General features: G+C 43.9%; 4 protein-coding genes across 7 annotated transcripts in view; 2 read left to right on the top strand and 2 right to left on the bottom strand.

Annotated features, from left to right (window-relative positions):
* ME1 (malic enzyme 1) overlaps positions 1-3,913 on the top strand; it is a 154,974-nt gene extending 151,061 nt beyond the window's left edge. For both annotated transcript variants that reach the window (XM_063150571.1, XM_063150572.1), the window contains exons 13-14: positions 1,716-1,814; positions 3,558-3,913. In XM_063150571.1, coding sequence (XP_063006641.1) covers positions 1,716-1,814; positions 3,558-3,716 — 258 coding nt within the window. In that variant the 3' untranslated portion in view covers positions 3,717-3,913. The remainder of the gene's footprint in view (positions 1-1,715; positions 1,815-3,557) is intronic.
* Positions 3,914-4,174: 261 nt separating this feature from the next.
* Positions 4,175-10,081, bottom strand: RWDD2A (RWD domain containing 2A). 3 transcript variants are annotated; one of them, XM_063150573.1, is made up of 3 exons: positions 9,950-10,081; positions 8,959-9,177; positions 4,175-7,410 (listed from the first exon to the last, which is right to left on the bottom strand). In XM_063150573.1, exons 2-3 carry the CDS (start codon positions 9,154-9,156, stop codon positions 6,733-6,735), a joined length of 876 nt encoding a protein of 291 aa, XP_063006643.1. In that variant the 5' UTR covers positions 9,157-9,177; positions 9,950-10,081; the 3' UTR covers positions 4,175-6,732. The 3 variants fall into 3 exon arrangements, with proteins under 3 accessions (XP_063006643.1, XP_063006645.1, XP_063006644.1); XM_063150575.1 differs by having other exon boundaries at positions 9,998-10,040; XM_063150574.1 differs by lacking the exon at positions 9,950-10,081 and adding an exon at positions 9,787-9,929.
* A 376-nt stretch (positions 10,082-10,457) lies between these two features.
* Positions 10,458-18,428, top strand: PGM3 (phosphoglucomutase 3). Its single transcript, XM_063150568.1, has 13 exons — positions 10,458-10,594; positions 10,835-11,040; positions 11,744-11,928; positions 12,251-12,318; positions 12,614-12,747; positions 12,903-13,098; positions 13,919-14,076; positions 14,495-14,578; positions 15,193-15,291; positions 15,609-15,725; positions 15,865-15,987; positions 16,726-16,899; positions 17,492-18,428. Exons 2-13 carry the CDS (start codon positions 10,837-10,839, stop codon positions 17,576-17,578), a joined length of 1,629 nt encoding a protein of 542 aa, XP_063006638.1. The 5' UTR covers positions 10,458-10,594; positions 10,835-10,836; the 3' UTR covers positions 17,579-18,428.
* DOP1A (DOP1 leucine zipper like protein A) overlaps positions 18,420-24,074 on the bottom strand; it is a 60,358-nt gene continuing 54,703 nt past the window's right edge. Inside the window, exons 38-40 of the mRNA XM_063150570.1 lie at positions 23,088-23,217; positions 21,117-21,176; positions 18,420-19,014 (exon numbers count right to left, since the gene is read on the bottom strand). Coding sequence (XP_063006640.1) covers positions 18,709-19,014; positions 21,117-21,176; positions 23,088-23,217 — 496 coding nt within the window. The 3' untranslated portion in view covers positions 18,420-18,708. The remainder of the gene's footprint in view (positions 19,015-21,116; positions 21,177-23,087; positions 23,218-24,074) is intronic.

Here is a 24,074-nt window from a genome sequence, read left to right as displayed (position 1 = left end):
AAAAAAAAATTATCATCTTTTTATTTTCTATACCCCCTCATGATTCTACCCCATTCTTGTTTGAAGTATGTGGAGAAAAAACACACCTTGCTCAAATTGTTGTTACATTCTGGATTTACACATTGGCACAATTATGTTTTCTGTGGCACCTCTTATTTTCTCAGTAATACCACATGTAGATTCATCTTTTTTTTTCCCTACCACTGATCTGATGTTCTCAAGGAGTGTTTTTCAAGCAGCACATGAAGAGGGTGTTGTTCTCTTTGGAAATGCTTGGGTTTGTGTTTTTGCATAGTTTTCAGTGCTGTTACAGGAGTGTGTCTGAAGGAACAGCATGGCATCTGTACAGTTGTCCTTGCTACCTCTCCACTTGGAGCACTGCCCAAATATTTTGTGGCTTGCCTTCTATCAAAAGCAGAATCACAAAAAGAGAAGTACTCCACTCCTGAACCTTTAATTTTCAGTGATGCATTGCAGTAAGAGCAACTTGCTGTTGATTTCTTCAGCTTTCATCTTTGCTGCAGAGCCCTCTTATGCTGTTAACATCAGAGACCTCATGTTGTGAGTGCCTCCTTACATTCAGATGCACATCAAAGGGCTCTGTATCATTTTGAAATAACCTGGTCGCTGTTATGAAGAGCAGTAACTTGATTTTACATTCTCTTAGCTCCCCCTAGAGGGTTTTTCTCTGCTGTATTTCTCAAGATCAGGTTTAAATGTAAACAAATACTTTTTCTTCCCTTGTTATATTCAAGAGCCTATTGCTCTTGTCAGCATTTTAACTCCAAAGCACTTAGGACAGCTACAAACATTCTAGTTAGACTGCACAAGAGAACACTGAGTTCTTTTGAACCTGGAGTTACTTTAGTTCAAACTTTTTACCTATTTCTGCTGGAAGAGATGCATCCAGTTCTGATGCAGTCCTAGATGTTTACAAGCATATGTACAGGGTCCTATTACCTGATGTGACAGGAACTGTGGGAATTTTTTTTTTTGTGCTTTGTTTCAAGTATCTTCCTAGAATATTCCCTCAAAAGTGCACTTCTTGATTTCTCTTTGGGCTTTTTTATCAGTTTTAACTCTCAGTGTTTCCTGGACTTTCCTGGTGTTTTCAGAACCTCTTGGTGTGTAATACAGGGCTCCACCAGATGTTATCCAGAGCAGAGCTTTCCTTCTGTCCACATCTGGACCACCCTGAAAGGCTATTTCAAGTCCCCAAATGACAAATAAATAGTAGCTACTGATAGCAAAAATACCAGCTGCCAGTAATTTCTTCCAGAGCATTTTACACTTAAGGGTTTCAGTTCTGTTCCCTGCACAGGTTAATGTGACAGCTATCAGAATGACTGGTGCTTCTTTATGTTGTAGAAGTCTTTGGCCCAACTGCAATTGTTGGCTGGAATTTCTATCTCACAATGAACTATTTGCTAGTTTATGAGATATATTTGCTAGTTTATTTGTGTCATGAGTTTATCCAAGACTTAAGTAGCTTTTATTGTCTGAGTGAGAAAAAGATGTAACTCCCAACATTTCTAATTCTTGTGTAGCTTCTCCTAATGACAGAGGTGGTTCTAAAAAATGCTGTCTAGGTGGATTAAGAAGTACCTGTGGAATTTGCCAAAGCAGAAACATTTCTTTGCTAAAGACAGTATCACTGTCTAATCAAGCTACAGCTGCATCTGCATATCAAGTTACAAATGTTTGTATTATTTCAGGTTATAGCACAGCAAGTTACAGAAGAGAATTTACAGGAAGGTCGCCTCTACCCTCCATTAGTCACTATTCAGGACGTGTCACTGAAAATTGCTGTGAGGGTAAGTAATTTCAGCATCTTGTGGCTTTTTGTCTTCCCACCAGCTCTACATGGTTTGATTTTATCACCTAACACACCTTCACACAAGTTGGTTTATGTGAATCCCTATTGGACATGCAGCAGTTTCAAAATGATTCTGCTGTTCACCACAGTCAAGCCAACTGCACAGCTGAAGGGCTTGTGCCCCTTCATGGTTATCAGTTTCAACTTTTTGTTTGTCCTCTGTGACCTTTTTTCCTAAAATTATTCTTTTCTCTCTTTGTCACCTTACTGTGAATAATTCCTCTTCATATGCTTTTGAAAGAATAACAAGGAACCCTCATACATAAAACAGTTTCCATAGCTTCTCTCATTCTCTGTATTTAAGAAAAGAAAAAATCCTTCTCAAAGTTCATGTCTTCTTAGGCAAGTAGTAACTCTGCTCTGTAGATGTGAAAATGTTATTTAAATTCGTCAGGCAAAATCAAACTGGCTCTTGGGTTGGCAGAAACACAGTGATAGAAATTCCTCCTCTGTTTGTGCGTGTTATAGAAAATACAAAAGAAGGAAAATGTTACCAAGTGATTCCTTCTGCTTGTTCTCTGTTGAAACTTTATTACTGAAAATACTTATTCTGGCTCATACAACCCAACCCAAGAGGCCTCTGCCTTTTCCAGGAGAGGAACACTATCAAAATATTTTGGAATACCAAGCATTGGGTATGAATTCAGACCCTATTCAACCACAATAATTACGTGCACAGACCTGAAGATATGCTTATATAAACACCCAAAGTGCTTCTCAGTCAAATTGAGTTGGGATTCAGATTAATCCTAGAAAAGAAGTCTTAATTAGGCAATTTGGGGTCTCAGCTTCTCACCAAACCAGAACATTTCTGTTTTAAAGAGAGCTGAGGAAAGCAGGAAGAAGAACATCTCCCTTTTATTCAAAGGAGGAGCATTAGAGTGTTTGCCAAATAGTTTCAAGCAGATCTTTTCACAGTGCTGCATAAAACCTGTCTGCCAGACTTCCTTTGTTTCACAGATGAATGTTCAGTCTGAAGATATTTGTTTCTCAAGTAGGTGATCTTCAGGTGTGAGAGGCTACTTTGATGTGTTGAGAGAGCTCCAACCCCTTCTAAACTTAATTTTTGTGCAGCTGTATTTGTGATGCATAATTGATTCACTTTGGTATGATCTGGGTGAGAAAAGAGCAAGCAAATATTTGTATTTCCCCCAGCCATTCTGTGCACTGCATAGGACTATTTTTTCCCATGTGTTTACTTTTTTTGAAGTATATTATCAAGCTATGGCAAATACTAAACTTCTCTAATATGTAAGGAGCATGGAAGCTTTGAACAAATCATACTTTTCTTACAGCGCTTTGGGAAGATTGTAAACCAGGATAAAATGATGAGAGAAAAGCAGAAATTGTATCTCAGTGCTTGGGGCTTGTGGAATATTTTATCCACCACTGCACAGTGAAAGCTAAGACAGTGCAGAGAGGAGCACTGTATTTGTAACAGCCTGAACACATAATCCTGTTCAAAAGTAGCCCAAGTCAGACCCACTTAAACTCAAACATCGTCCTGTTGTAGTCTCATTCGCAGGGTACTTACCTGCAGCCAGTGAGAGCACAGGTGACTGCCAGCACCAGAGAGGGCCAGGTCTCATCTTGATTTTGAACTAAGTCCTACTTTTATATGCTGTTAAGTGTACTCAGATAGTTTATGAGCACTCATTGGGATTTTAATGCCTCTCTCCAGCTCGCAGAAGAAGCCTACAGGAATAACACTGCCTCCACCTACCCTCAGCCCAAGGACCTCGAGGCCTTCATCCGCTCTCAGGTGTACAGCACTGACTACAACAGCTTTGTGGCTGACTCCTACGCCTGGCCTGAAGAGGCCATGAAAGTGAAACTGTAAATATTTAATGAAGAACAAACAAATCAGCTGCACTTAAAAAGCATTAAAATATTAAAGTTGTTTCTGCCTAGAAAGCCTATGAATTGCTAATTTTTTAAGATGCAGATAACTTTTTCTAATTCATAGTAGTTGGTTAGAAACTCAGATCAAGACATCATCAATTATACATCAGAAAATAAAAATTAATCTGAGAGATATATTTGTGTTTGGTTATTTTGATGGTTATTTTAATTGAGATATCCTACACTACAGTTTGACAGATTTCTTTGAAAAAAAGAAATGGTTATATCTTGAGTCAACAGTTTTGTCACAAACATCAATGGGTACTGAAGCAGATAAATGGGCAATTAAAAATACATTTGGTATTTTATCCATTACAGTCACAGTGTAATTTGCATAATTTGTGAACCTATTATTAAAAAAAAAAAAAAAAAAAAAAAAAAAAAAAAAAAAAAAACTTTAAACAACCATAAGGTTAGAATTTTTTATTCCAGAGAAAATACTTACTGGTCACTCTTGTGTGGAGTTATGAAATGAAAATTTTCTACAAGAACCAAATCTGCAGAACCTTTTGTTCACATCTAATCAGAACATTTTACCATTGCTAAGAATAACATTTAACAATACTAACATTTAATGTTAGCTAAGGTAATGTCCTGTATAAGATCAAGGATTTAATTCCCCCACCAAGATAACCACTGTTCTGATCATTGCAAATGTTTGGCCTAACTTTTTGAACTCCACGTTCTTGACAAAAAGGGAGTATCAAAATGCCAGGAATAGACTTTGAGGAATTATTAGTTGTTAAACAATTACCACTCCAAGAAAAATGTACTATATTTTCTGGATGGCTCTGGGAAAAAAAGGATACTTGAACATTTCTGTTTCTCTCTAATCTTTACAAGAGAGATTATCTCTAGAAAACCAAATACTAATTTTATTTATCTAGCCCCTCAGCTCTGTCACAGCTGCAGTTTACAGGTCCCAAATTCAGAAAGAGAGGCACTTTCTCCCTCACTGCCTAATGGGAATGTGTCAACATCTTTGCCTCACTGTGCTTTTGGCAGAAGTTATGATCACACAAACAGTACAAGCTACCACAACCTACCACAGTGAAGGAAAAGACATTAATCATATTCTGAGCAACCAGAAACGCTCTGCATTTCAATGCCATCCTCTACGTTTCAATGTATTGCTGTTGTGAGAAGGGTATTAAAACACTTCCTTGTATTTAATTTGAAATAAAATAATATCTGTTATTTATGTTGTCATCAGCTAAGTGTGCTGAAACACAGTCTTTGAACAGCTGCTGCTGAGTGCCTGGCTGTTGGAGTGGTGCAGCTCAGCAGTGAGTCTGCTCTTATTGCTTGGTACCCCTTTGCACATGAAGGCACTCGGGCACAGAGTGGGAGGTGGTGGGCTGGTGGCCCTTCCAGGGGACTTTTCAGTAGTGTTCTTCAACATATTATATTTATATATATTATTATAAATATGATCATGCATTACAAACGGGACACTCACCCTCCACATCCACTCTCAGCATGCTTCCCTGCAGGAAAACACTGCCTAATGAACCATTAACAGCATTGCCCCTCACAAGCTGCTGGAAAATTCTCTCCATACTAATTTTACATAAGAAAGGATTCTTCAAGTTATTTGTGTTTTTACGTAATATTAAATATATTTTTTTACACATATAGGGGCTTTTTCCTATTTTCTGTGTTTTACATATATTTCCTTATGTAATGTAAGGGGGAAAACTAAACTTTGTCTCATCTGACCCATTTTCATTTCCAAGGTGTTTGGCGTAACAGTGTAAACATAAAATGCCATGAATTGAACAGATGAAAAATTGTTATTAACATAACCAGACACACTTTGTCTCGTGACATCCTTAACTGAAGAGACATGGATTTGATGGATGAACCACTTGGTGGCTAAGGATGGTTGGTTGCAGAGTTGCAGTCAATGGATGATGTCCAAGTGGAGACCAGTAGGACTGGCCTTCCTCAGGGGCTGGCATTAACATTGCTGTCAGTGACAGGGACAGTGGCACCAGCTGCACCCCCAGCAGGTTTGCTGATGGCACCAAGCTGCGTGGAGCACACTGGAGGGAAGGGGATGTTATCCAGAGGGACCTGGACAGGTGGGTCTGTGTACAAGGCTGAGTGCAAGATCCTGCCCGTGGCTCAGGGCAGTCCCAGGCACAAACAAACTGCGTGGAGAATGGATTGAGAGCAGCCCTGAGGAGAGGAACTTGGTACTGGTAGACACAAAACTCAACGTGAGCCAGTGATGTGCACCTGAAGCCAAGGAAGCCAACTGAATCCTAGGTTGCATCAAAAGCAGCGTGACCAGCAGCTGAGGGAGGTGATTCTCACCCTCCACTCCACTTTTGTGAGACCCCAAACAAATCATTGCATCCAGCTCTGGGACGTGAACGTAAAAGGAACACAGACCTGCTGGAGCAAGTCCAGAGGAGGATGGGCACAAAAAATGATCGGAGGGCTGGAGCATCTCTCTCCTGTGACAACTGGCTGAGAGAATTGGGATTGTTCAGCCTGGAGGACAGAAAGCTTTGGCAAGCCCTTACAGCACCTTCTAGTACCTGAAGGGAGCCTACAAAAAAGAGAAAGGGACTTTTTTACAAGTGCATGTAGTGACTAGACAGGGGAGAATGTTTTAAACTGAAAGAGAGTGGGTTCAGATAAGATGGGAAGAAATTCACCCAGTACAGTACAGACGAGCAGACAGAAGTGTATAATTCCCAACACACAGTGGAATATTTATCAGGCATGGCTCACAGAGACAAATGCCAGTTTTAGAGTCTTAGAAAATCAGTGAACACGTCTCAAAAATATGTGGCACTTCAGCACAAAAGCTGAGATGAACTACTTGAACCATTCATCTCAGATGTTAAAAGTTTCCTTTTTCACAGTAGCTGTAAGGCAAAATATTTCAGTGTTAGCAACACCTCTTGCTCTCCAGAATTAGAACTCTTCATAAACAGTTTCTCTCAATTGTCTGAAAGGTTGCCTTCAACACCAAATAAAATCTGAAAAATGTGTCCACTTTGATGCTGTTTCAGGAATTCTAGAAACTGGCCAAGATCCATGTGATAGTCATTCCTCAGGCCATAATCACCATGTGCCTGAAACTGCAGGTCTTCAAAACTGTGAAAGAGACGAAGATTATCAATGCTTCCCTCCGTTTCTATATTCTCCACATGCTTGCATGAAATGTGCTTCCAGTTGGGATACCTAACAACACGCCAGAACTCTTCACAGTTTTCCTGGAGTCCCTCCACACAGATGACACCAGGTTTGCCAGTGAGGCAGAAGCCAGTCAGATTTAACTTCTTTGCACAGTCAAAAATCTTCTTCCTCAGTTCCTGCCTGTATATGTGATGGCTGTAGATCCACATGCGATGCAGCATTTCCTTAGCCCTGACTGCTTCAGCAGCACACTCAGACGAGGCCTGACAGCTTTCCAAGAAGGGCAGGGTGTTGTCCTTCACCCACTGCACAGCCTCACACACACACAGATCTCCTGGATCCAGAGAGCTGATGTGAGACGTGAGACGAGTATTGAGCTGCAACTGCTGCTGTCTGTGCAGAGCATCTGATCTGGCAAAAAGCTGAGGAGCCACCTGAGGGTACATATGAGGAAGGAGAACCTGCAACTCCACCTTTACCTTAAAAACAGAAGACACACACAGAGAAAAGATTAATTCTGCAGCTACTGAAGACACACTAGATTCTTCTTCCCTGACAGAGGCAGATTATGAGTAGATATAATCAAGATTGCAGCATCCTACTGACTGGAACTATTCCCACTTCCCTTTTGCCCCAATAACCCATTCTTTTGTCTGTTCCTTTCCTTGTGTTGCATCATGCTGCCACTTTCACAACACTTCCCATGATATCCAGGCAGCTTTTGTGCTGTTCACAGAACTAATGCTGTGGCTTGGGAGAAGGTACACAGTTACCCTCCAGGGATATTTCAGTGTTGCTACAGCAATGAACTGTTGGAGTCAAGGACTTTTGTGAATCTCATCCCTTACCAAATGCAATGACTAATGAACTCAGCCCAGCTGCTTGAAAAAAAAGCCAAGAGTTACACGGAATGGTGTTTGTGATTGTACCTACTGCATACAGAGACACGTGGCAGGAGTGTTGGAAATAACTTGCCCTTTAAGGTTGCTCCCAACCCAAACCATTCTGTGATTCTGTGTGTTACCATTATTTTAAGGAAGTATTCATCATAAAGAGGAGTCAGGATTATAGGGGATTAAAAGATTTATGTGCATTTCAGGTCAGGGAGACCCCAAGTTTATCTTATCTGATCTCTTATGAACACTGGGCTGTTGAATTTCTCTTGATTATCCCTGCAGTGCCTTTAAACAGAGCACCACGGTTCTTTGGCAGCTGAACTCTGCCTCTAGTCCAAGAGCAGGAAAGGATTTATGTGTCCTCAGTGCTTCAAGCTCCTGTACACTGTTAGGGGGTACTCACTTCAGTGCACAATCATATGATAGTCCTGTAGAGAGCAGTGAATCATAAAATGACTAATTATCTTTCCAAGTTCCTTGACAATCTGCTATGGAAAAAAAACCCCAGTACTCCTACACAAGCCCTCCCCACATGGTTCATAAAACTTCTCTTTGTAGGTTGGTGAAAGGGTGCATTTTAGAAAGATACCAAAGTTTGTACCTAAAGTTTACAAAAAATCATGAGGCCATCTGTCATTACATGGGTAATGACCCAGTAAATTGTTCTAATGTTTGATTACCTTCATTCCATGGAAAATGGCTTTCAGGCTGAGTTTGTCTGTTCTCAATTTCTAGTCATTAGAAATTGAGAACAGACAATTAGTATGCACTCAGACCTGTGTTCTCTGTGCAAGTATTTACACCAATTAGTTCAATCCCTTTCATCAATCAGTTAAACTGTTGTAACTCCTTATACTGAGAGTTGGGGTTCTCTGCTCATAGGCTGGTTTTGTTTTTGTGTTCTTGTGACTCCTCATAATTGCAGTCTGCCATTTGGGGCTATTTTTACAATATTATATTTCCAACACAGATGTTAGCAACAGCTGAGATTTTCTATTACTCTAGACTTCTCAAAGAGCAAAAAAATGTGGTGGTTTTTTAACCCCCTTTTTTCCGGGCAGCCTTTTCCGGTGTGTGCAGAAGACGTAGAGACAACAGCGCCCATGACCAAGCCTCCCTGGCAGCTCTCACCTTGGCCTCGCCGACATCGAGCGCGACGCGATATTCCAGCTGCGGGGGCAGCGCTCCGCCGCAATTCCGCAGGTAGCGCTCGATGCTGGGCACGGCATCCGCATCCACGCTGAATTCTCCTCTCTTGGGAAACATGGAAAGGAGCATTTCCACCTCCAGCAGCTGGAGCTCCAGGCATTCCTTCACCGTGGCAGCCATGGCGCAGCCCTCCGCGCCCGCCTGCAACGAGAGGACTGCAGTCAAACGCCGCGGTTAGGCACACGGCGAGGTTCAGCCCCCCAGGGCGGCCCCACGATCCTTCAAGGGCAGAGTTTGGCTAAAGGCGGCCTCAGCAGCCGGGCAGGGGCGGTCGGGAGGAGGCTGCGGGCCCTGCCGGGCTCAGCGATGGAGAAGGGAACGGAGCCCCGCGCTGAGGTGCGGGCAGAGGGGCGTTATTGACGGGATCTATCGGCACACACGCCCCGTGCTGGCTGCGTGTCGGGCTCACCGCCAGCCGGCAGCCAGGCCCCGCCACCCGCGGATCGGGGAGATTCGGAAGGGTAAAGGGCGGAAAATTCACGGTTGAGGTAAAGGCAGTTCCATAGGGACAGCAAAAGCCGCGCACACAAGCAAAGCAAGGAATGAATTCCCTGCTTCCCATGGGCAGGTGGGAGTTGAGCCATGCCCAGGAGAGCAGGGCCCCATCACACCTCAGGGTCACTTGGGAACACAAACGCCATCGCTGCAAACGTCCTCCCCTTCCTCCTTCCTCCCTGCCTTATATCCCGAGCGTGATGTCCCATGGTCTGGAATGTCCCTTTGGTCAGTGCGGTCACCTGTCCGGGTCACCTGTGTCTCCTCCCAAGCTCCCCCAGCCTCCCCAGCCTGGCAGCACAGTAATCAGGAAAGGCCTTGGCTCTGTGTAAGCCCTGCCCAGCAATAACAAAAACATCTCCACATCATCATCATCATCATAATCATCATTGTGTTGAGCACAAATCCAGCCCCGTACCAGCCGCTGGGAAGAAAATTAACCCGGCCCCAGCCTAAAGCAGCGCACCGGGGGGACAACTTTGTAATCCGAGCGCGCTGTCAGTGAAGCTGTGCGGGGCCGGCTGTCACAGGGAGCCCGGCCCAGCCCAGCCCGGCCCAGCCCGGCCCAGCCAGCCCCGCCGCTCCCGCCGCCGCCGCCATTCCGGCCTCTCCCCGGGCCGCTCCCGGGCGGGGGGGGCGGCGCCTGCGCGGCCGCTGCTCCGGGCGGGGGCGTGGCCCGAGTGCCACGCGGCGGGCACTGCCCCGCCCACCCGCCCGCCATTGGTCGGTCCGGCCTTGAGTGGGCGGGGCTGCGCCGGCTCCGTGCGGGGCGTGCGGCGGCGGCGGCTCCGGCGGGATTGCGCCCCACCCATCCCGTTCCACTCGTCCCGTCCCAGCCTGCGCGTCCCCGCGCCATCGCCGGGGGTCCCGAGGGCAGCAGCCGCGCAGGGGCCGCGTGTCCGGCCGGCCCCGCCCGCCCGGCCTGGTGTCTGTGTGACGGTGCCCCTCTGGGAACACCGCTGGGGCCGCCCTGCAAGCGCCTGGCGAAGCAGGACGCGCTGCTTTGGGCTCGGCAGTCAGTGCATGGAGCCGCGGCCGAGCGCTCTGGGCGGCTGATGTCACGGTGAGAACTTGTTCGGATCCCTGGATCCAGACTGGGAATCCTGGCTCTCCGTCCCTCCGTGACCTGCTCGTGTCTGATCCCGCTGTTACCCGCTGCTCTCGGGGCAGGGTAGAGGCTCCTTCCCGGCGCTGGTGCCCGGGCATTGCTGGCGGCGCTCTGGGCACCGCAGCCTCCGGGGCGTGAGGCGGCTCCCAGCCGCCTGTCCCCTCTCGCTCACATCCGTGTCGCTTCCTTCCTCAGGGATGGATTCCGAAGCCCTCAGGAAGTTCTCGGCCCTGCACCCGCGGCCTGCCGGGCTGACCCTGCACTACGGCACGGCCGGGTTCCGCAGCGCGGCCCAGCACCTGGACCACGTCGTGTTCCGCATGGGGCTCCTGGCCGCCCTCCGCTCCAAAGCCGTGACTGCCACCATTGGCATCATGGTCACGGCGTCTCACAACCCTGAAGTAAGGAAGGACTGCCCGCTCCTCAAACAGGCCATCCGTTCGGTGCAATGATGTGAAGTGCTTTGGTAGAAGGGTGGGAAGATGTGGTCAGTTTGTTGGAATCAATCTCATCACAGCACTGAGAGAACCAGACCCTGAAGACTCTGGGACTGCTGAAAACATTCAGCCAGCTCCCTGTAAATACGGCCTCTGGTATCGCTGAAGTTATTTTTCCCCTGTACACAAAAGCGGGATTTTTTTCTCGTGTGGAAATGGGGTAATACAGAGTCATTTCATGTTGCAATTTAACTTTCTAATGGTGGGGAGCTAGGAGTAACATTGAGAAGAGAAGAACCTTTGAGTAAAATCTGCAAGATTTAAAAATAAACATGCAAATGCAGCGATTACCAACCAGGCATTTAGACTTTAGCTGCTATAGAGCACTGAAGGTTATTAGAATCTCCTCTTATGTAATTTTAATGTTGAATGAATTTCACACCAAAATTATAAGGGAGAAAGAGTTGGTTACTCAGTATGCTTGTTATACTGCTTCTTTGGGGACTTGTTGGAGGTTTAAATAAACAGCTAAGCTATTGCATCCCAGAAGTTCTCCACTTTTAAAGAAACAGTGTGACTGAACCACGTGTTGTCTGTCTTCAAAAAGATTTTATAAGCTCCCCGCTTTTAGACTCACTATTTTCTGTTCTTTTGTTTTTCTGCTAAGGAAGACAATGGTGTAAAGCTGGTTGATCCTCTTGGAGAAATGCTGCACCCTTCCTGGGAAGAGTATGCCACACAACTAGCAAATGCAGAGGAGCAAGAATTAGAGAAGGTGATAACTGAGATCTGCCAAAAAGCAGCAGTGAACCTGCACAAAGATGCCTCGGTTTTTATTGGCCGAGACACCAGGTAATGACAAAAGGCTGTAGCTGTATCCTGCTCTTATGGAAGTGCCAGTGCTGTCTTCAGGGGAATTGTGTGGGCACTGTGTGGTGTCACCTGTGCCCAGCACTTTACATGTGTTTGCAATCCCTGGGGGTGTTGGATTTCAGACTTTTCAGACTTTGGGAATTGCCTACAGCAGGGAAAGGTTTGGATTTCTTCACAGTGAGTCTAAATAAATCTCGTGGCAGGAAGCTTGTAGAGTCTTCCACCCATATGTGCTTCCTTCCATAGAGTCCACAGATGAATGCCTTTGCCAGGGTTATCAGATGTACTTGTTGTTTTCCAGGCCAAGCAGCAAGAAGCTGTCCCAGTCAGTTATAGATGGTATCCAGGTTCTAGGTGGTCAGTACCATGGTAGGTTACACTTCTGCAATTCTAAACTTGTTTCAAGTATTTTTATGTAAATGTGACTCCTAGGGCAACAGCCCAGACACATTTCCATCCTTGCTTGTGAGAGTTTTATTTCAGGGTGGTTGTATGGCTTTCATGCAAGGCAGGGCAGGGGAGGGTTATAAGAGTTTTCATAAGACAAAATTTAAAAATTCCACAGGTGTTTCCTATACTGCATTTGTCTGTTTACTGTAAGACTTTCAAGCAGCAATTAATTTGCAATTCTGTTCTGAGTACTGTTCCTTTTATTTCACACTAGATTATGGTCTGGTGACAACACCACAGCTCCACTACATGGTCTGCTGTCAAAACACCCAAGGGCAGTATGGGAAAGCAACACTGGAAGGTTATTATGAAAAACTCTCCAAAGCTTTTATGGAACTGATAAAACAGGTGAATAGTAGGTGTTGTTGTCTTCATGCAAATGTACAAAATTAATCTCTTGTGTTTGTTAGCCTGTTTGGGCCTGAAGTTTCTAATTCAGCATGCTCTAGGTGTGGTTTCTCTAGGGTAATGGTTCACTTTGCCCATTCTTCCCTTGCACAAAGTCTCACTGCTCCGGAGAGTTTCAGAGGCACCTGAAGATTGACTGTGCCAATGGAATTGGAGCCCTGAAACTGTCAGAAATGAAGCCCTACTTTCCACAAGAGGTGCTGTTCCACATATATAATGATGGAACCAAGGAGAAACTCAATCACTTATGTGGTGCAGATTTTGTGAAAGTTCACCAGAAACCACCTGGAGGTGAGTAGTCAGTAATTTTATGTTGCTTTACCTCCTCTGCAGGGTCTGGCAGGGGTCCACATCCTTGGGTAGGTGGAGCTCCCTGTTCCTTTCTAAGTGACTGCATGAATGGCTCTCCTTGTGCAATGGAAAGAGGGAACAGCCTGGCCAGGTTTGGCACATCTCTGTTAGTCTGAAGTGCTTGGAGGAGCACAGCATCCCTCTGACTGGCTGAAATGTGTTTGGCAGTCTCTTCTGAGTGTTAAGCTGGCAGAGTCCAAAGGTCAGTCAGGACTGGCTTAGTGCTATTTATTTTACCCCTTTGTATTATGAAGAAACATTTTCCGGGTTCCTGCAGAAGGGCTGGGTTAATGAATAGCCTGGTGCCAGCAGGCTGACTCATTGACAGAAACCAGTGAGGAAAAGATTTCAGTCCATTTTCTGAGAATTGTATAAAAGCAAAGTCCTGAACTGGGAGAGCAGGCTGGTTTGGATATGAGATTATGTGAGGCTAAACTGAGTTCTCCATTGGACAGGCACCCTCTCACTGCAGCTGCTGGCCAAATCTTAACACCAGGTTATGGTGTTGCTTCCCCTTCCCACGCTGGTTCTGTACTGGGGAAATGCAGTGCTGGAAGCAGCACAGTGGCAGGGCCTGCTGGGGATGGATGCTTGTGCCTCCTGTCTGGATCCTGGCTTTAACTGTGCCTGAGTGGAGTCATTTGTATGCAGACCTGTGCTCTGAAAAGAAAATGTGTTTTCCTAATCACTCACTGAAATAAATTACCTGGTTTTGTTTATTTTCCTGTCTTTAACTTGCATTTGTAACTCTGTGCACTAGGGCTGGACATGAAGCCCAATGAGAGATGCTGCTCATTTGATGGTGATGCAGATAGAATTGTTTATTATTATAAGGACACAGCTGACCATTTTCACCTGATCGATGGAGATAAAATAGCAACTTTAATTAGTATCTTCCTAAAAGAACTTCTTGCCAAGGTAACTCTAACATATGAAATGAATGCTGGCATTTTAATTTTTAAAGTATAAAATAGTCTAAAGTATAAAGGAAGCTGTGTTGCTTGGTATGTGGTCTCTCTACATCTACCTAAAGTGAACCAGCTTTAAAAAGAGATCTGTCCTGTACCTCACTGCTGTGGCCAAAAAGGGGCTTGGAACGTCTAAACTTCACGAGCTGCTTCAGCCAAACCCAAGAAAAGTCAACATGGGATGTACAAATACTTGAACAGAATTTATTTTGTTTTAAAGCTACAGAAGTTCTCAGTGAGCTGGTGCTTCCCTCTAGTACCCAGGATTTTAATTGTACATTTACAAGTTCTGATTATCTTTCCATTTATCCTTTTTGTTTGGCTGTGTGCCTGTTGGACAGTAAAAGTTGGTTTATTGGTTTGCTCAGGTGAAACAGGACTTCAAGATGGCAGTGGTGCAAACAGCATATGCCAATGGGAATTCAACACGCTACCTCCAGGAAACACTGAAGGTATTCTCTGGGTTTTTCCTAGGTAGTTTACATTTTTTTATTTTAAAAGTAAATGTACTGTAATGTGATTGCTAGGAAAATTAAAATCAAGCAAAAATAAATTACTCTTTCAAACCTCTGGTAGTGACTAAATTCTTGGTGGCAAAGGAGACACAAAAGAGCAGGGCTTAAAAAGTTCTAGTCAGCTTTTATTAATTTTAAAAATGTTTAAATCCCTTGGTACTTAAACAAACTGAGGACTTTATAGCTTTGCAACTAAGTGAGTGAATAGAGGCTCCTTGATACTTTGATTCATTTTCTGCAGCTAGCTAAACGTTCAGGAATTGAGAGAAGGTATTATTTCTGTTTGTATGTGAATCTATTGCTGAAGCTATAAACTAAATTGGGTTTTTCTAGGTTTGGAGTTTTATTTCTTAGTCTTTATTCATCACAGGAATAAATTAAGTATTTTTTAATTGGGTCTGTAGAAATAGTGGAGCATTTTAGCTCGGGGACCTCAGTGGCCATGAAACAGGGGTTAGTTTGAACAGCCCTTGCAGGCTGGAGCTCAGTTCCAGCCTGCTGAGGAGAGTCTGTAACCTTGCTGTTGTTCTCTGCACGCCTTTGGCCTGTAGGTCCCTGTGCACTGTGTGAAAACAGGAGTGAAACACTTGCACCACAAGGCCCAGGAGTTTGATGTGGGTGTTTATTTTGAAGCAAACGGACATGGCACAGTAAGTATGAGCAGGTAATCCATATGATCAGCTACTATGTACAAAATTTTAGTTAAATTACCTGGAGAAGGAGGTCTTTTCACTCTCTGCTTAGCTTTATAAACAAGACTTCTCCTCCTTGTTTGAAAATAGACTTGTTTATTCCTTCTGTCTTTATCACAGCATTGCCACCAGCTCCTCTGTGCTTTATGGGGGGATGGGAATTCATGGTAGCAAACATTAATGATGGCTGTTTGGGCTTAGATGGTAAAAGTTTTGTCCTCACTACTGCATATATCCTGGTTTCATCTTGACAAGCTCTTATCTTTTTCTTCTAGGTACTGTTCAGTAAAGCTGCTGAAACTAAAATTCGACAGCTGGTAAAAGAGGAGAAAGATAATGAGAAAAGAGAAGCAGCAAAGATGCTTGAAAACATGATTGACCTGATTAACCAGGTAAAAGCTGAGAGTACTGGAGCACAGTGTTGGCAGGGTTAGCCAGTTTGTGAGCTGCTGTCAGGCTGCTGCTGGGGGTTCCTGAGGAAGTCCTGCCTGCCTGTGCTCCTGCTGCAGCGTTTGCCCTCGCTGTTGGCAGACCGTCGGCGATGCTGTGTCGGACATGCTGCTGGTTGAGGCAGTCCTGGCTCTGAAGGGTCTGAGTGTGCAGCAGTGGGACGCCCTCTATGCTGACCTTCCCAATCGGCTGCTCAAGGTCCAGGTGAGACCCCAGCCACGCTGGCTCAGCCCACAGCAGCCTCAGGGGCCCTGCTCACTGCATCTTTTGCCTGCCTTTATTTTAAAGCTGAAACAGACCATGAAAGGGCAGAAATAGGCCAAAGAAACTGGGAAAAAACCTGGAGAACGGACAAGATTTTCTTTTGGACTAAAATAGAAATATGACTTTTAAAAAGATTAAATAATAGCCAACTATGTTAAATGGAAAAACTTGACCAAAACTCTTCAAATTTTAACCTAAGAATAAACTCCAACTTTTAAATTAGAAAAATCCTGTTTTTTCTAAGGCCTCTTCCTGCTGGACAGCTGGATTTTTCTTGCTGTGCCAGTTTGTATAACTTGAATGTTCAAGCTTTGCTTCTGTATCCTTTCCAGCATTCTGACAAAGCTTGAGCAGAAGGTGCCATGTGGCAGCATTCTGTTAGACACAGTACGGAAGCTCTGGGCTCTGTTTGAACTGGAGGAAACAATTTAAGTTTCTGATCTACTGAGAGAAACTGTAGCTTCACTTCAAGCTGACCAAGAAGGCATGTTCAGAACTGACCCTTTTTTTAAAAAGGGGCAGCTGACACCTCTCCAGCCTTGGTCAACAGATGCTGCAGGGGTCCTGGAGCCCCCAAGTGTCTGAGTAGCCCTTTATGAGCTCCCAAACTGAACTCCTCTCCAGGCAGCAAGACATAGCCAGCCCTGAACTTGCCTCATCCTGTTTCTGATGCCACAGGTGGCAGACAGGCGTGTTATTGGCACCACAGATGCAGAAAGGCGAGCACTGACGCCGCCGGGGCTGCAGGAGAAGATCGATGCCCTTGTGCAGAAGTACAGACTGTCCCGGGCGTTTGTGCGCCCGTCGGGAACAGAGGACGTCGTCAGGATCTATGCTGAGGCAGACACACAGGTCAGAGCTTCACTCATGTATGGGCTTGTTCACAATCCTCTGTTCTGCCTAGCAGGGGCTGATGAAGGAAGTCTGCTTCCATGCTTGTCATTTTATCACACTTAACAAATGCTTAATTTGGAAAAAAGACTGTGATCACAAGAAGTCACTTTGGATTTTCTTTTATTTAGAAAAGTAATGTTTAATGTTCTCAATGTTTATCTTCAAAATGAAAATATAAATGTTTATAAAGGCAGATTTAACACCAGATGATTTTGAAAAGACAACCAGCCTTCTGAGAACTCAGGGTTAAGGAGAAAGTTACCAAAGCAGTCCTTAACTACACAATTTCATAAGAGGCAAAAGAGAAAAAAATTCTGGCTGCTGTTAAGTTAGTCCAGATCTGAACTTAAAGGTGACAGCAAAAGCAGTGGTTTTGCTCTCCCCACTTCACATGCTCTACCTGCTTTTCTCTGCCAGCATGATGGCAGTGGCTGGTGGAGCAATATAGGGAACACAACATTTCCAGGAAAATGCTTGCCATAATATCATGTATTTGCTCTATTCTTCTGATGCTGACAGCAGCATAACTAACTTTTCCCACATTCCACAGGAGAATGCAGATGCACTCGCCCATGAAGTGAGCCTGGCTGTTTTCCACCTCGCTGGTGGGAAAGGAGCACCACCCCAGCCTATATAATGAATGGAGTTCAAGCACACAACTTCCCTTATCTTTTAATATCACTTATTTTACCATGTGCTGCTGTGCACAGAGCCAGCCCTTCCTGGGATTAGCAAGGATTGATCAGAACTGAGTGTAATATCACTCTGCTTATTCTTAACCTCCTTTATCAACTTACCTCTTCATGAGATGCTCTTGCTGTTCAATGTTCCCCAAGTTTGTCTAACTTCTTGACAAGCCATGGCCATGTCCAGAAGGATTCTGCCCCTCGCTGCCCCAGCTTAGTTCATTGTCACATTGTGCCTGACCTCCATGGCTGCATGCCCAGAGCTCTGCTGTGGCTGTGCTCACAGTGGCTGCTGCAGGATCATCGTCCCCACCTGCCCCCCAGTAGCCCAAACAGCTGTGGGCAAACAGTGTAAGACAGAGGCTGTCACTCATCTTCAGATTCAGTTCACCTCATTTTGAGGGGGGAACAATATAATGAAAAAGAATATTTGCAAATAATAATCTATTATTGCAGTATTATCTCCATTAGATACATTATGACATGATTTAGAAAGTGATTTGCAGTAATAATATTTATAATCACACTTGAGAGGGAAGGGACAGAGACAAGTTTGTCTTCTGTGGCCTTAACTGCTCCCCAGCACCACGAAGGGGCTGGCCCAACAGGATGCAATGTTTTAAACACACCAGGATCCTCCTTGGCATACTTTGGTTCAGGGTGTCTGCCTCTGACAAACGGTTCATTGTAGTCCTGTATTAACTCCTGCCATAATAACATTTTACAGGTTATTCAATAAGCACAAGTTCCAATAGATCTTTTAAAAAAAGACAAAAATAAACTGGAAACAAATTGAAAAAATTGCACCTTGTATTTTTTTTCCATTTTTTTTAAGACAGAACTCAAGACAACAAAACATTTACTGTAAATAGTAGGCACCATAATCAATATGAGCCACCAATATTTAAACTTGATTCAGGCCACATCCAGAACTTCTCTTATTTACAAATATTTAACTTAAATACAACATTAAGTATTTCATTACATACAAAATAAGAAAAGAATACTATACAACTGAGAAAGATACAATATTTCATTTAAATAGTTACACTACATATAGGCTGAGTAGTACCAGTTTGGTTCATGATTTTATGATGCCTTCAAGAAAATCCTTCTCAACCATTTCTTCTATCTTCTGTCTTGCTTTGCTGGAGAAGGTCTTGAGGTTCTCCATTTTTATGTCCTTACTTGGAAAACAGTTGGGGTAAAGGACAGGGCTCCCTGAGTGTCCAACACATCTGCTTGTGACTTTGCTGTTAAAAACTTGGCTGAGTACATTGAAGAAAGGCAAGAGCTGCTCAATGCTGCGAACGGTGTAGATGGTTAAAAGCAAGTGACCTGGTTCCCAGCTTAGTGTTTTCCCTGAGCCATCCTCCTCTGGGTTTTTCTGCAAATACAGAGAGGTGGGAAATAATACAGGACAAGACATTAAAAGCACAGGTGAAAACGAAAGACTAATGTATAATATAGTACTTTTCTAAAGTCCAAAACCATTTGTCCTATCCAGAAAAGACACCAATGCTAAAGGGGAGCTTCCAGAGCTGGTTCTCTGCTCCCCCTCACCATGCCCTGCAGAGGCAATGGTTGGGAGTGTACAGGTGGCAGTCAGCTGGTGCTCATGGAAGAGTCACAGTGAGCCTTCGAGTCCAACACCTCAGCCCAGGGCTGTCCCAGAGCAGGGCAGCCCCCACCACACAGCACCCTGTGGGCAGCACAAATGGCCCAGGCTGGTGACAGCTGAAGTTGTGAGCTTCTTCAGCTGCTTTCCAAAACAGACTCCTCTCCTGTGACACACACTCACTTCACCAGCTGATACTGCCAGCATCAGTGATGATAAACCCCAGAGGAGGTTAAAACAGATCCAAAGCATTTTCACTTTGCAGCTTGAGATCAGAGTTTTTGGGAAGGGCAAAAAGCAGTGCTATTATTAGTATCACAAGTAACACACACAGACATTCTGAGAAACACTTGAAGTTGTTCTCAAAGGAAAATGGCTCAGTTACTCATTGTGTATTCTCAGAAGAACTCAGTTATTATGTTCCTTCCATTTCATGGGGGGAATGTCAAAGGAAAGAATTTCAGGAACCCCACAGGTGAAGGCAGCAGTCACACACCAGATGCCCAGCAGCAGCAGCACGCTGCTGTAACCCTGCTTAGGGCTGCCTTGAATATCTGCATATGAAGTACCTGAGCACCAACATCCAGGTTCTTAGACAGTTCTTCCCTATTTCCTTTATCTCTGAGTCAAAAACCATGCTCCAATCTAGACACTTAGGTACTATCACCACTAGAAACACCTTGTTTGTTCTGTTACTGACAAACCAGTACAGAGAGCTTCTACCATGAAGGAGAATTCCAGCAGTACTGGATTTTATTCTGCAAGGAAGGAGAAAAGAAGCACAAAAGGCCTCACCAAGAAGAGCCACCTGTGGCCCAGCCCTGTCCCACTGTCCTGGTAGCACCTGTGGCTGAGGCAGGGGGTCCTCTTGGTAATGAAAGAAGAATGAAGGGGAGAGGACAGCAATGGGAGCAGAGGATGAGGTAAGGATCACTGACTGCACAGCCTTTGAGCAAATAGATTTTCTTTTCAAGACATGATACTTAAACAAATACAAGTTTTGCCCTTTAAATGAAGCAACTGTCCTGCAATTGAGAAGCCTACAGGGCATCCATTTTGCAAACCCCAATTAGGTTTAAATTCAGTATGAATGTATCTGCTGGCTTGGCTCCCTGGCACAGGAGACCACTATTTGAGCTTTACAAGTCTTCTGAAAAGAAAGGCTCACACCAAACCACAGCAATGGGAAGACTAAATTTCCAATATAAAAGGAGTTGTTGATGCGACCTTCTTTAAATGAAGCTACTAAGTTTTAGAGTTTCTCCTTAAAAAACTTATAATTGTATTGAGGAGGAGAAGTTTCTTCCATAGTGTTTCTGTGCAATGCTTAGCATTACCCAGTGGTGACGGGATGTGTCCCCAGCACACAGCAAGTGTCAGTGCCACACAGCAGCCAACCAAATGGGGTGCATGTGCAAATTCCAGCTCTGAGCAATGAAGTACAACCTGTCCAAGCCATTGCCTCATGGCAGTATCAGCTAAGCAAACACCATTAATTCCATGGATGCTTAAAACAACAGTTAATTTGATGGACACCAACCAGGGATTGTGTTTCACACCTGCAGTTTGACTAAAATTACTTCACAATTTAATTTTATAATGATTTGCAATCATAATTCTTCTTAGAACTACCATCAGCTCTTTGTAATATATTTTGTACAGGAAACCAAATTTAAAGCTTTTAATTTTTTTAATTAAAGTTATCTATAAAAATAAGGGTTCTTATACCTCAAAATTCTCTCAGCTTTGTTCTATTAAAATCTGATTTCTCTTAGTTCGTACTGAATGCTAAATAGTGCCCAGGGCCTTGAGGTGATGGTATTATTATGGCAAGCTTGTTTCACAACTCAAGCATCAAAGGCCACCCTCACCTGATGCTTGGCCATCTCCATTCCCTCCAAAACCACCGTCTTAAAGTCCTCCTGTTTGTCCTGTGGAAGGAAAGAGGAGAACTTTCAGACTGCATTTCAAATATGAGAAGAATACTCTGCCGTGAAGGCCGTGCGGTTGCTTGGTTGGGTGCTGTGCTTCAGCTAGAAACTCACCCACCCCAACAAATCTGTGATCCAGAAATGGCAGACTCAAGCTAGAGTGGCCAAGATACTACTAGAGAAAACCAGCACTGCCAGTTTGTGCCTCTGTTTATTTCCAGCACTGCCAAAGGAGGTTTTTAAGCACATTTCCCTCAGATAACAGAACTTGAGCAACACCATACTACATGAATATAAACATGAGTCAGAATGCCCTGAAGGAAAAAAAGGATCCACTCAATTTTTGTAGTTATTTTCTAAGAAAACCACACAGCTATATGTAATAGTATTCTCCTCTGCATAAAGAGGAAATGGCCTGAAATCAATATTCATTACCTTGTGTTTATCTCATCATTATACACCTACCTATGGTTCAGTGTGCAACTGCTGCCATGACTAAGGGGTTCCAGAAATTCCAAGAAGTTTTCTGAATTGTTGAAGCATACTGTGGGAGTCCTGACTTCAGGCATCTATCTCAGCATACAGTACTTACCAGCAGCATGTCTATTTATAAATCACACACGATGTATAAATTCATGCACAGAGATTACTTGGAGTGTGAAAACTTTCTAACAGATACTACCACATTGAACAGCAGGGTTAGAGGCTATGCCTGAGGAGCAGGCAGTTAAGACTCATTCCTCCTTTATACATGCAAGAAGAGAAATTTAGTCTCATCTTCATGGTTCAAAAAATGATAAAATGCAAAATGCAGATACGCTTCAGACACTAGTTTTATCCCCCATAATTGTGAGCCTCGATTCAATAGTTCAGATCTGCCTGCCACTAAGTGATCCATAAATTTAATGCAGCCACTTGTATCTCAGCAGTTCCTTTACTCACTGAAGACATCAGAGACTGTAAATGCAGTAGCTACAGCAAGCTGCCACTGTTACAGACCTGACAAAGCCATCTACACAGAGAAACCTGAGAATAAAACTTCAAAACTTTCTGCCATATGGCTTTGCACTTCCTCCCTGCTTCCCTGGCTCACCCATCAACATTTCCCAGTGAACTGCCCCCATGGGGGGCTCTGTCCTCACAGCAGGAGTAGAAAAAATATCTGACAGTTCTTACTTGGTGGCAGCAGAGGGGATCTCCCTGGGACAGGGCTTGGCCGGCTTCCATTGGCTTCATCAGCAGATCAGGCCTCCAACCCCACAAACTGGGGTTTAACAAATCCCATGCACCAACATAATGACAACCCTCATTCTGCTCCCACTCTACCAACTGTGCAGCCAAGATTTCCCCAGAACTGTTCCTGCCTTCTTCTGTTCATCACAGCTCTAGCCTCTGCTCAGTCTCAACACTCTTATTTCTGTCATGTTTAAGAATGCAACAGTTTTTTAAAATTTTTGATTGTTATTAACAAAACTGGTTTTCTACTTCAAAAAAGTAGGTAGTCAGACTAGTATCTACATATATGACTGGCTATCTGCAAGTGATCTTATGTTAAGTGTTTATGTTATTATCAGATAAAGGAGCATATTTTACTTTTTATTTAAATAATACTTTTAATTTAGAAATCCAAAGTCAGTGATCATAATATTTTTGAGCATAGCAGGTTATAAATTTTTCTGTGGTTTGTTTGATTCACTCTGGGGCTTCTTTGTTTGTTTGTTTTCTACACTTACATGTTTTTTTTGCCTGATGTTGACTTGAGATTCCTCCAGCTGGAATCTCCTACACTAGAAAAAATCCTTTTCATTCTTCATTGTTAAAAAATTAAAATATTCAAACCCAAACACTGCTGTGTGTTACTGTACATGAAACCTTTCAGTGAAAAGCAAAAGCAGAAAGCACCATCCATACCTTTGCTTTTTTCCGCAGCAGCTTTGCCAGGCGCACCACATAGGGCTTGAATTCCCTCTGGTGTGTTCCTTGCCTTCGGACTTCCAAGCCTGAATCATCTGATGCTTCTGGGATAAAAGCCCAGCGATACCTGCCATGAGATAACACAAGCAGATGTTATCCGTACTGAACATGCAGGCTTTTTGAGCAATCAACAATATGAGTGGATGAGGAAATCTAGCGAAGTATCAGAGAAAGAGAGAGAGGAAAAAAGAAACCCAAGTCAACCCTCAAAAGAAAAAATAAATGAAAAAAATGTTCAACATTAGATTTAGAAATACTACAGGGCACAGCCTGACACAGTGTGCACAAATCCTTCCAGTCTCCAACCCACACGAGTGTCTTTTGAACTGCAGGACAATTAGGGGTGACCAAATGTCTACAGAGCTGTGCCAGGACAGCAGCCCTCACATAGCCACCAGTGTGCAGTGAAAAGGAAGAGGCACAATACTCTCTTTTGTCCTTTGTGGCCTCTCATTCCCAGGATCTCCAGCAAATGCCAGTTGTTTTGCATTCATTTTTTTCCCAATGGAACAGGATTGCAGAGGCACTGAGGAAGCAGTTTGTACACACTACTGACCAATAAAAACCTATGGGATCCCCCTTCTGTGAAGGTTTGTTGCCACATTTTCCAGACAGACTATGCAGGAGCAATTCAAGCAAGTCATGCTGACATGACATGCAGTGCTCTGATTTCATGCATTACTCACTGAGATGGGTGGGTGTATTTTGAGTTCTTAGGCTTTACTGCAACTAAGAACTTTAAAAACAAAATACTTGAATAAATCACTACTACTAATGATCTCTCAAGTGTGGCAAATCTCTTGCCACAGGCGAAATGAAACCAGCTTGAACTAATTTGATATGCAGCATCATTTCCCCTGGGGGCCACTCAGATACGGTGAGGGAGTGAAGCATGGGCTGCCTTGGATGAAGTCCAAAGAAAGA

The sequence above is a fragment of the Melospiza melodia genome, chromosome 3 (genome assembly GCF_035770615.1).
Source record: "Melospiza melodia melodia isolate bMelMel2 chromosome 3, bMelMel2.pri, whole genome shotgun sequence".
In the NCBI taxonomy this organism is placed as follows: domain Eukaryota; kingdom Metazoa; phylum Chordata; class Aves; order Passeriformes; family Passerellidae; genus Melospiza; species Melospiza melodia.
Note: the sequence above shows the minus strand (reverse complement) of the source record. Positions and strands in the feature narration are given on the sequence as shown.

What these genes read in the sequence shown, in the direction of transcription:
- RWDD2A (XM_063150573.1), bottom strand. Translation starts at nt 9,156, where the DNA reads ATGGCTGCCACGGTGAAGGAATGCCTGGAGCTCCAGCTGCTGGAGGTG. An exon ending in TCGATGTCGGCGAGGCCAAG is followed by an intron (nt 7,411 to 8,958) that starts GTGAGAGCTGCC and finishes TCTGTTTTTAAG; the next exon opens with GTAAAGGTGGAGTTGCAGGT.
- PGM3 (XM_063150568.1), top strand. Translation starts at nt 10,837, where the DNA reads ATGGATTCCGAAGCCCTCAGGAAGTTCTCGGCCCTGCACCCGCGGCCT. An exon ending in ATCGGCTGCTCAAGGTCCAG is followed by an intron (nt 15,988 to 16,725) that starts GTGAGACCCCAG and finishes CTGATGCCACAG; the next exon opens with GTGGCAGACAGGCGTGTTAT. An exon ending in ATGCTGAGGCAGACACACAG is followed by an intron (nt 16,900 to 17,491) that starts GTCAGAGCTTCA and finishes CACATTCCACAG; the next exon opens with GAGAATGCAGATGCACTCGC.